Here is an 11,945-nt window from a genome sequence, read left to right on the forward strand (position 1 = left end):
CGCCTGATCGCCCCGCTGCGCGTTTTGTCCCGCGTCTCGCCCCGTCCGTCTCCTGACTGGCCGCTCTTGTCTTGCCTCCCGCTTTTTCTTCTTTCTCCCGACTCTCAAAGATGCCCTCGGCCACCAGCCACAGCGGAAGCGGCAGCAAGGCATCCGGACCGCCACCCCCGTCGGGTCCCTCCGGGAGCGAGGCGGGGGCCGGGGCAGCGGCGCCGGCTTCTCAGCACCCCGCGACCGGCACCGGCGCCGTCCAGACCGAGGCCATGAAGCAAATCCTCGGGGTGATCGACAAGAAACTTCGGAACCTGGAGAAGAAAAAGGTGCTGGGACTTGCGAGGAGGGGCAGGGTTGATGCGGCCGGGTCCCCCTCGAATGCCGTCGCCTTCCCTTCTTGGCTCTCCGGGTCCTCTGCACCCCTCAACAGCCGTGTGCCTGGAAAGGAGGCCCCGAGGGGCGGCGCTTGCCCCCTTGGGCGGACGCGGGGCCCGAGGCTGCTGGTCATCGGGAGCGGCCAGGGGGTGGGTGGTGCCCTTGGCCGTTAGCAAGGCCGCCGGGGCGGCGTGCAGAGCTCCGGGCTGGGGGGGACCCGGGGCCAACCGACGCCTCGTGGGGCGGGGGGCGCAGTGACTCCCCCGGGGCCCCGGTCACTCGAGGCCTCTTGGGTTGCCCCTCTCTCCCCGGGCCGAGCGATGCGTGGAGAGCCCGGCGGGCTCGTTTCGGAGGGGGTGCCCTTCGCCGCCCCCCCCCCGGCCCCGTGGGCTTCCGTACGTTCTCTTTGTTTCAATTGTCTGCGTTCCCCCCGGAACCTCGCGCCCCGCTCCACCCCGAGACGAAATCCCGCAGCCCGGCGGTTTGGGGCCCCGGGGGATTGGAGCGCGGGGTGGGGAGGCGATGGCGGCCGGCGGGGGGTCGGGGTCCGGCCGGCCGAGCGCCGCGGCCGCGGGCACATGGAGCGCGGCTAACATGGCGGCGGCTGCGGGAGGAAGCGCCGCGCAGGAGCTGCATTGTGAGCACAAAGCCGCGCCGGGGGGGAGGGCCGCGGCCGCCGCCCCGGACCCGCGACCCCGGGCCCGCCGGCTCTCCCGGGCCCCACCGCGCGCCCGGCCGCCGCCCTGCGCCCGCTCACTGCGCCGTCCCTGCGGGGCGCGCGGGGAGCTGCGTCTGGAAGTTGGTCTTTTGTTTAAGGCTCTCGGCGCAGGACGGTGGACTGTCTGGCGGGAGTGACGGTGCAGCGTTGAGTGGTGGGAAAGGTTCAGGGCTGCGAGTATTAACTCAGCTTGGACGAAGGTTGCAGGTGGACAGTGAGGACCACACGAACACCCGAAAATTAACTGATAGCCCAGATACTGTTAGCTCTTGTCCTTTTAAAAATGTGACTTCGGTAAGTTTGTCTTTAGTACGACCTAATTGTGGTAACATCCTGCAATTCGAAGAAATCGGGTTTGCTTTCTTTTTTTTTTTAATTTAAATAAGCTTGCCACAGTGCTCTGGTGGCCTAGTGGCAAGAAGCTGCGCTGCAATCCTAAAGGCACGTGGTTCGAGGCCGAGAGCCTACCCGTGAGAGAAGAATGGGACAGTCTCCTCACTTGTGATTAACTTGCCTCCGAGAACCCTTGGGAGGGTCATCTATGGGTAGGTTCTGACTCTAAAGTAAACAACACCTTATAGAGTATTCCTTTACATGTTAAAGGTAGTGAATCTAAAATGGTCTGGAATGTGGGGAGGAAGTTGAGGGGGGACCCTCCAAACTTGTAATGTTTGAAATCTACTTCTTTTATGCTTCTGAGGCATTTCAAAACATTTAGATTTGCCGCACTGTTTTGCCTCCATCAGTATGGAACTTAGGCTATTTTACTTGAATATCTTGGATTATTTGAAAATTCAGAAAAGGTCTAATTAAGATTTCTCTCTTGTGCCAATCCTTTAGTTAAGTGTATTTTATCTTAAGTTATTTGAGTAATTATCAGTATTCATCACTAAAGTATTTAAAATAGTAGCTATATTTAAATAAAGGCTAGATTAAACATGCCTGAGGCCACTGTCTTCTTGAGCCTGATTTAAGTTTTTGCTACCTTGTTGAAATTTAAAACTTAATGGGATAGTTGAAATTTCTATTAATAAAATAAATAATGCTGTGAATATGGTTCTTGTTTTTTAATAAGAATTTCTAGGATATCTCCATCCACTCCAATAGGTATCAAGAGAGAAATACTGATGTAATGTTTCAGGCATGGACGTTGTGTACTATACTTATTTATTTTTGAGTGACTATTCTTCAAAGAGACTTAGAAAGTCTTTGCAGAGGGCTTTGCAGCTGATTGTGAAATAACAGATTATTAGAATCTAGTGTTAGTGTATCGAGGAAAACCTTATAAACTCCTTAAGGTCTTGAAGGAGAAAAGTTCACTTATGAATGTTATATGTAATTTGCTATGCACTGGCATTTCTGATAGCCATATAAGGAGAAAGTAATAAATTAACAAAAATGTAACAAACTGGGGAGGAGGGTAGAGAGAATGGTGCAGCAATGAAGGAATGAAAACCCAAAATCCCTGTAAATGTTCATTAAAACTAATACAATTTAATAATAATTAAAAAAATTAAAATAAATTTTTTTAAAAATGCAATGAATTAATTTGGAAGCAGGAGTGGCATCCACTTTTTAAACATGCCTCTGGAAACTATGAAGTTTGATAAATGTTGATAGTTATAAAAAGACTTCAAGCCTTTTATTCATAGGGTCTCTAAATGCTCAACTCACTGGCATTCAACAGTGCAATGACTATTACACAGATTATAGACTTAAGGGAGATGTAACAGATTTTACAAAGTAACAAAATGTATCTCATCTTTCTCCCCCCCTCCCCCCTCCCCCCTCCAGTGTTAAGAGTGCTGGGTAATAGGGGAAAGCCAAACCAAGTCAGTGATTGTTTTTAAGGCCGGTTGGCAGGACTAATGTTCTAACTTAAGTGTTAAAAAATTTTAGTTTTCCTCTAACTTAAGCACTTCCAGTTCCTGGTTTGAGTTTTTTTAATACCCAGATGATTATTTACTATATTAAAGGATCTAACAGATTAATTTCAGCAGTGAAGGAACATTTCTATTTCTAGTACATCTAAAATTTTACAAGCCAATTTTGAACGTTTTTAGATAAATAAATGGAATATGGTATGATTCCACATACTGTTGGATATCTGTTTTAGGGTTGGGTTGGGGTTTTGTTTTTGTGTTTTCATCTTGGTATATTCATATTAGAACCCTTTAGACCAGAAAGCTTTTTCTAGGAATTCTAAAAAAACAATTGTTGGTAGCTGTGAGTTTTAAAAATCAAGTATCTTTTAAAAACAATTGTTGGTGGCTATGTAATATCACTCACATTAAGACAGAGGATTGAACATTTTTAATTTTATCTGTTTAAAGGAAAATCGAATATTTGTTCAGTGAGAATGCATACTTTTGAAATATGTAATGAAACTTAGTGACTTGGTTATTTTTTTATTGTCATTTTAGTGAAAGTTTATAGATTAATTTTTATTCATTCATATATATTTTCTTCCGCCCCCAAGTGTCTTGGTTTTTGAAGTTTGTATCTATAAGAACTGCATGAGTGTTTATCAGGGAGAAATGTAGTTTAAAGATAATCTAGTGTGAGACTCATTTACAAATCTTTTTAACTGTGCTTTAAGTATATTCTAAGTACAAAACTGGATGCTAACCTCTGCAAAACAGTACGTGGAAACAAGCTTAAATTTTTTTGAAAAGAGTTCATTATAATATCAGCGAGGACGTAGAAGATTTATTAGATGACATTTTAAAATTGCTGTAGTGTTTTTTGGAAGCTCTTTTGTTGACCTACTGGCAAAGAAGCTGCACTGCAATCCTTAAGGCACACTGGTTTTTTGGTTTTTGTTGTTTCTTTTTTTATTTGTGTGTGTGTGTGTGTGTGTGTGTGTGTGTGTGTGTGTGTGTACCGTTAAATCAGATCTGACCAGGAGGAGATTGTCCCTCCTTCTTCAGCAGAGCATCTGGTGAATTCGAACTGCGTATCTCTGGGATGGCAAAGGCATGCTGTTTAAGGCCACCAGCTGCTCTGTAGAAAAAAGATGGCAATTTCCTCCCAAGCGATTAACTGCCTCTGAAAATCTGCTAGAGTGTCAATTATGGCTTGGTTTTGACTCTATGGTACACAACAGCCAACATAGTGTTTATATAAATAGTAGAAATTTAGACTTTAGTGACTTGTAGGTAAAAGATGACCAGTGGTACTTTGCTAAAGTAATCCTTGGCCAGAAATGATAACTAAAAGTAGATTTCACAGTGCTCTTTAAATTCGCTCTTTATATTTTGTTATTAATATTCTGAAAAAGGATGCCATCTTTGTGAGAGATGGTAATGTTCCATTCCAGAGCATTGCCATCTTCCCTGACTAGTAATTTTCATTGTAGAGTTTAAGAATTAGGAAATAAAACATTTCTTTTTTTTTTTTTTTAAATTTTATTTTATTATTTTTGTGTGCATGTACTGTCAAATCAGATCTGACTGGTACAGGAGGAGATTGCCTCTCCTTCCCCGGCAGAGCATCTGGTGGATTCGAACTGTGTGCCTCTGGGATTGTAGTTGCAGCTCCTTGCCACTAGGCCACCAGAGCTCCCCCAGGAAATAAAACATTTCTTAACAATTTAATAAAAGTAACTTGAGTTAGCGTATGAAGTTGTTGACATTGAAGATCTCTGACCTGTTTTTCTGTAGCTTGCTAGAGAGCTGTTCCTCTGCAATGCAGAGGACCAGATAAATTTTTCTTTTCACCCTTTCACGAGAAAAAAGCTATAAAGCTTAATTAATTTTTCTTTGTTGTATATGACGCATAAGGAGCTCTGGTAACAGTTGATAGGGAGTTGTGCTGATAACCCACCAACAGCTCTTTGGAGAAAGATGGGTAGTCTCTGTCTTGTAGTTTTACAACCTTTGAAAATTCACTGCTAGGCCAGTTTATTCAGTTCCAGCTTAATGGCAGTGGCTGAGATATGTGTTATATAAATATACTGTAAAGTCTAAATTTAATAAGGTAGAGCTATGAATTATAAACAATTTTAGATAATCTTGGTGCCTTTTTTTCTGGTTTGAGAGTAGAATACTAAGTATTGAAATGAGAATGGATAGTTTTAACCTGGTTGAATTATTTTTATTAAGCTTTTTGTATTAGAGTGTACTTTGATTTATAGACAAGCATTCACTGTAATTCTATATATTTTCAAACCTCTATTTAAGAAGGGGTTGAGCGCTCTTCACTTTTAAGATTCTGTGCTTTTATTTACATTAAACACAACAGTTTGATTATAGAGTTAGTTTTATTACTCTACTGTTAAAGAGAGTTCAGAATTTTTTAAAATTTTATTTTATTATTTTTTGTGTGTGCCATCAAATCAGATCTGACTGGTACAGGAGGAGATTGCCCCTCCTTCTCCAACAGAGCATCTGGTGGATTCAAAAGCCACCAGAGCTCCTCAAGAGTTTAGAATTTTTAAGGGCTTGATGACATCTTAGAATTAGTTCAGTTCTCCCACAAAGATGTGGGGGATGTCCGGAAGCCCTTTAGAACCTCATGTTTTCTACCAGGGCAAGGCTCCCTGGCCTCTACCCCACAGTTACTGTATAGCATTTTCATTAATAAGGAGCTCTGGTAGCACAGTAGATAAGCACTTGGCTGCTAAATTAAGAACCCACCAGCAGTTCCACAGAAGGAAGTTGTGGTAATTTGCTCCCATAAAAACTACAGCTTTGGCGGTCTTATGGGGCAGTTCTCTGTGAGTTAGAATCAACTATGTACCAACAGATTTTTTCATTAAAAGTCTGTTTTAACAACAACACAAAACCCTTCAATTTATTTTATGGAAGAGGAAATGGAACTGTTCACCTAATAAACAAGTTGGGATACCCAGGTTTTTTTATAGGAGTAATCAGAATTCTTAATGCCCTGAAATATGAATGTAATTTTTCATGTTAAATTGATCATGCAGAATTTAAACTCGTGTGTGTGTGTGTGTGTGTGTGTGTGTGTGTGTGTAATATTTTTTATTGTGAATTTAAGGAAAGTTTGGAGAAAACTTGGATTTCCATTCATTCATTGTTGCACAGATTCCTCCCTCCCTGTCCTCCTTCCCACAAAGCCTTCTGTTTTAAATGATTTTAGAACACTGCAGAAGAAAAAAAGTTTCAGTGTTAGTCTGTTATCAGTGACTCATTGTGAAATTTTGTTTATAAACGGTCCAGGTTATGGTTATGGTTATGGGAGTAGTAGTATAGGTGTAGAATGTGATTCTATCAGTTGTACTTGGAAATATTTTTGTAGTAAAATGAGCCTTTTACGTTGAAACACTGAAGTTTTCCTTTATACTTAGGTAAGCCCCAAATGCACATATTCTCGTTCCTACTAATCTTTAGTATACTGTAAGCCAGGAAAATTTGGGGTGAGCATTACCAGTAGAGAGAAGTGGGATGTATGACAGTTTTCTGTTTTCATTTTTGAAATTCAGGCTCCTGTGTATTTTTTTGTCAGTTGATTTTTTTCTGGGGAATTGGTAGTATGTACACAGTAGAGATTGAGGGGAGTAGCAAAAGAGAAATACGATCTATAAACTTCCTCATTTTTAGCTCCTTTTCTGTCATCCCACTAGCTATGCTAGCACTCCTATTGGATAAAATATGAGTGTTAAAATTTACATTGGTGAAAACAGACTTTCTCTGGGCAGGATTAAAGATTCTTCCAGGAAATCTGCTTCCTGTATTATTGATGAACTTCACAACAAACCCCTGCTCACTTGAATTAATCTGTTGATGGAATTTTATCTGAAAGGCTTTTTTGGAGTAAGGTTAATAAGTAGACAAGTAGAATGTTGTGTACTGTAGAGTTGAGACTGACCCATAGCTGACCCTCCTTCTCCCATCCTGCTCTTGTGGAACAGCCGATGGCCTTGAACTACATGCCTTCAGGACTACTTGGTACAGCTTCTGGCCTCCAGAGCTCCCTAGCAAGATTTACAAGTTACCGTTTATTAGGAGGGCACATTTGGATGTTATAACAAAAAGGTTTTAACTACCTATAAGATAGGACACTCTGCTTCTGTGTACATGTATAGCTGTGGAAAGCCTATAGGGCAGTTCACCTCTGTCCTGTGGGGTCTCTTAAGAGTGGGAATGTTGGGGAGCTCTGGTGGCCTAGTGGCAAGGAGCTGCAACTACAATCCCAGAGGCGCATGGTTCTAATCCACCAGATGCTCTGCCGGGGAAGGAGGGGCAATCTCCTCCTGTACCAGTCAGATCTAATTTGATGGTACACGCACACAAAAATAATAAAAAATAAAATTTAAGAAAAAAAAATTAAAAAAAAGAGTGGGAATGTTGATACTGTAGTGGGTTTAAGGTGAGGTTCTTGTGTTACTGATCTGAATTTTAGTGGCTACTAAATAGTAACTGTTGATCTATTTGAAGGCATGGGTAATAACAAAGTATGGCTAACATTGAGAAGAATGGAAATCTCAGAACACTTAATTTTGCTTGCCATACCTGGACCAAGAAACTATTGTGCAGACATAGTAAGGGAATACCGCATGGTTTAAAATTAGGAAAGATGTGCATCAGGCTTGTATCCTTTCTCTACTTATTTAATCTGTATGTGGAGCAAAAAATTAAAAAATCTGGACTTGAGGAAGAAGAATTTGACATTAGGATTGGAAGAAGACTCATCAGTAACTTTTGGGTATGCAGAGGACACAACCTTGCTTGCTGAAAGTGAGAGGAGGACTTTAAATAAACATTTGCTGCCGAAGATCAAACCACTGCAGCCCTTCAATATGGATTGCATCACAGTGTCATGAAAACAAAAATCCTCGCTATTGAACCGATAGCGAGGTGGAGAAAAGATTGAGATTGTCTGACATTATCTTACTTCATCCACAATCAACACTTTTGGTAGAGGAAGTCAGATTAGAAGACATAGTACACTGAGAATGTCTGTAGTCAGAGATGTCACTAAATTATTGAGGAGCAGTGATGTGAGTTTGAGGACTAAGGTGTACCTGATTCAGGCCATTGGCTTTTCAGTTACTTGCTGTGTATTTGAGAGCAGGGCAGTGACTAAGGATGACTGAAGAAGAATTGATACCTTTGAACTGTGGTGTTTGAAGAGTGTCAAATATCTTATGGACTACCACAAGAAAAAATAGATAAGATGGAGAAGGTGAAGTTAAAATGCTCCTTGGAGGTAAAGATATTGGCTTTGTCTCAGATACTTTGGGCATGTTGCTCAGGGAGGTTCGTTCTTGGAAAGATAACATTATGCTTGGAAAGGTGGAGGGTTGCTGAAGGAAAGATCCTCAACCAGGTGGATGGACAGTGACTGCAGCTTGAGTTTGTCAGAGGCTTGTGAGAATGGCATGAGGCACTGGATAGGACAAATTTTAAATTGAGATTGTTCACAGGCTAGCTGTGAATCATACTTTATTTGATGAGGGCTATCAACAACTATTGATCTGTGCCTGTTATTACACAGTCTTTTTAAGACCACTTTGATCTTTCCTATTCCTTCATTCCCCCAGTCCACCCACTAGACTGTGATTTCCACCCTTTTCCTTTTCCCCTTTCCCATTTGGACATTTATCTACATCTTGGTATCCTTTTATTTTTACAACAGTGGCATTACACAGTATTTGTCTTTCTGACACTTGAGTTTGCGCACACAGCATAATCCTATCTACACTCTCCTATATTTAGTAGAAGCTCAATGAAGGAGAGGAAGACCTTCAACCAGGTATTGACTTGGTGACTGGTGCAATAGGCTCTGATGTGTCAGGAAGTGTGAAAATGGCACAGAGTAGGACAGAGTTCAGATCCTGCTGTTCATACTTGCTGTCATTTGTACTCAACGGCACCTAATAACGTCTTGTAGTTTACAAAATTGTTCTTTAATACTGCATAGTATTCCATTGTGTGAATGTACTACCAGTTTCTCAATCCATTTGTTTGTTGATGGCCATTTGGTCTGGTTTCATTTTCTTGCTATTGTGAATAATACTACTGTGACCCGTTTTCTTTTGGTTATATTCCTAGCAGTGGAATAGCTGGTCATATGAGATTTCTGTGTTCACCTTTCTGAAGAAATGACAAGCTGCCTTCTAAAGCGACTTACCATCAGCAGTGCATAAAATTTCCAGTCCCTACAATCTGTCTAACACTGCTTGATGTCTTGTTAAACTTTACTACTGCTACTGGAGATATCTCCTTGTTTTGATTTGCGTCTCTCTTGCTGCCATTGTGGTGGCCATCCAAGTGTCTTCCTTTGTGAAAAGTCTTTTCATGTTTTTTTCTTAGTTATTGGATTATCAGTCTTTTTCTTGTTGAGACCCTGCAGTATTCTATAAAAAGTTCATTATAAGTTACTTGTCTTGAGATGTCATTGCCAAATACTTTTTTCCCCAGTCTATAGGTTTTCTTTCACCCTATTGGAAAAAATTTTTGACGTACACGGACTTTTTAGAAGGTCCTATTCATCAGTTTTATTTTCTTCTGATTGTGCAGTCATTTGTTTTCTTAATTCACAAGACAGGACTACATATTTCAGTAAAGTAACATTGGTGGTGTAGGAAGAATATGGGGAGGAATTAAAGACCTACATAAACTGATTGAGTAGCATAATAGTACTCTGAGTAGAGGGAGGAAAATTGGTGAAGAGAGAAATGAAGTTTGGCAATAAAAGCAATAGAGTGCCTAAAGAGGACAGGGTGGAACTATAAGTTTTTAGAATTTGTGACCTTAGGCAGGCTATTTAACTTCTGCCTTATGTTCATAAAAGGATTTATAATAATACCTGTAATGATACTTGGCTACCTGATAGCTTAGATTTGACTATCAACTAGTATTGTTAATTATTGGCAAAATAGAAATAGTTAAACTATTGGGAAATGGTTCTTTTGGTTAGACTTTTCCAGTTCTCCTTGACTATACAGTCTCTGACATCTATTTACTAGATCTAGTAAATAGTGCAGTGATGAAGTTCTCAGCCACTAAGCAAAAGATAAGTGGTTTTATTCTCACTGGTTGCTGCCTCCGTTGGAGATGAGACCTGCTTATCTGCTCCTCTGTAAAGAGTACAACTTAGAAAAAACCCTTTTGGGCAGTTCACAGTTCTGTAAGGTTGCTGTAACTTCAGATTGACTAGGCCACATGAAACAAGTGTATTCACATACACCTTTATCATATGGCTTCTTTTTATATTTAAAAACAGCAGACTCAGACTGTTAAAATTTTGTTTATAAAGCTTTTTTATACAGAAAGTAAAAATTCTGCTACGATCTTAGTGTAACTGGTAACTGGATGGTTAACACCTACCAATCACAGCTATCCATGTAAGAGTCTTAAACAAGCCTAACAACGCTTCAAATTTTGTTGGGGCAAAGCTTTTCACAGTCCTCATACTATTGGAAATGGCATTTTCATCTTCCTTATGAATGATACTGAAAGGGAATTTCTAAATATATTTTAAGATGTTCAGTAACCCTAAGAAATCTTTGCTTTCAAAATAATAGAATGTAAGAGGGCAGACTTGTGCTTTGTAGGGTAGGAGATGTCTTTTTTTTTTTTTTTTTTAGGGTAAATTAGTAAAGATACATTTATTAGAAAGTTACATCCCCAGAAGGAAAACCTCCCTCCCTAAAAAGAAATATGGAGGAGAGGCCAATATCTTTATATATCTATATCTTTTTATGCCAGGAGAAAGATTCTGTTTTTTAGGGGGTGAGGATTTCATTTTTGTGTGGATGATAAGCATATTTGATAGTTTTATGGGGAAATCCTACTCTTGTTGCTATGACCGAATTTAATTATCTGACTAGAACATGATAGCAAGATTAAGGCTACTTAAAGTAATGTCATTTGCTTTTGTAAAGTACTTTTTCGGAGATTGGGGTCAATGTAGTACTGCATCCTTTCCATTATCACAGAATTCTCCTGAAGAGTGAGCTGAGATTTGGCTTGTAAACTATAGCAGGTTAATATTTATTTGGAAAAGTTAAAAATGAGATGATTTGATTGTCTTAGCAGATTTTCTGGTTTCAGTGCAAATTTTGGCCACTGAGTTAAATTTACCATTGACTTTAATGGTAAAGCAGGCTAAATTTCTGGGGCTTCAGCTCAGAATGCAAGGCATTTCTGTATTCTGCAAAGTACAACTAACACATGGGGGCGTACCCTTTCCTCTTAGGAAACAAAATAATTCCTGTTTCCCTGAGGATCCAGGTGAGTATCTCTCATTGGCGAGCTCTGGTGGCCAAGTGGCAGGAAGCTGCACTGCAATCCCTGAGGTGCGGGATTTGAATCCACCAGATGCTTTGCTGGAGAAGGAGGAACAGTCTCCTCCTGTACTAGTCAGATCTGGTTTGATGGTACATACACACAAAATAATAAAAGTTTAAAAAAAAAACAAACACCTCTCCTTAAGCATAACATTTCTAGGTTAATAGTTGGTGTGTTTAAAAAAAAATAATATATTGAAAGGTCATTTATTTAGCAAGTTGTCTTGAGAGTTTCAAATTGAACCTTTAGACAACCTGTTGCCAGGTTGGGAGCCCTGGCAACCTTGTTGCCCTGCCGATCTAAAGGCAAATGGTTGGAATCTGTCAGATGCTCCTCAGGAGAAAGATGGGCAGGCTCCTCTTGAGCAATTTTATAGCCTCTGAAAATTTGCTGGAGGGTTAGGTATGAATGGGTTTTGATGCTCAGTGCAATTTACTTGGTTTTAATGTCATCGAATTATTTTTCTGGCGGCGCTGGCTGGAAATCGCCTGTGACTTCATCCATAGCCACTGGTGAGAGTCAGCGCCCAGAGCCATCAGGGGCTTTAAGCTTGTTGCCCACTGCTGTGGTGTGGACAGCTGAAACCCAGGCCCCGACAG

At 40.9% G+C, this 11,945-nt stretch overlaps 1 protein-coding gene across 1 annotated transcript in view; it reads left to right on the plus strand.

Annotated features, from left to right (window-relative positions):
• Nucleotides 1–11,945, plus strand: part of CAPRIN1 (cell cycle associated protein 1) — a 41,977-nt gene that overhangs the window by 674 nt on the left and 29,358 nt on the right. The window contains exon 2 of the mRNA XM_006883743.1: nt 111–320. Within this exon, the coding sequence (XP_006883805.1) occupies nt 111–320 (210 nt within the window). The remainder of the gene's footprint in view (nt 1–110; nt 321–11,945) is intronic.

The sequence above is a fragment of the Elephantulus edwardii genome, unplaced genomic scaffold, assembly GCF_000299155.1.
Source record: "Elephantulus edwardii isolate Elephantulus edwardi_28Jun2011 unplaced genomic scaffold, EleEdw1.0 scaffold00029, whole genome shotgun sequence".
NCBI classification, from domain to species: domain Eukaryota; kingdom Metazoa; phylum Chordata; class Mammalia; order Macroscelidea; family Macroscelididae; genus Elephantulus; species Elephantulus edwardii.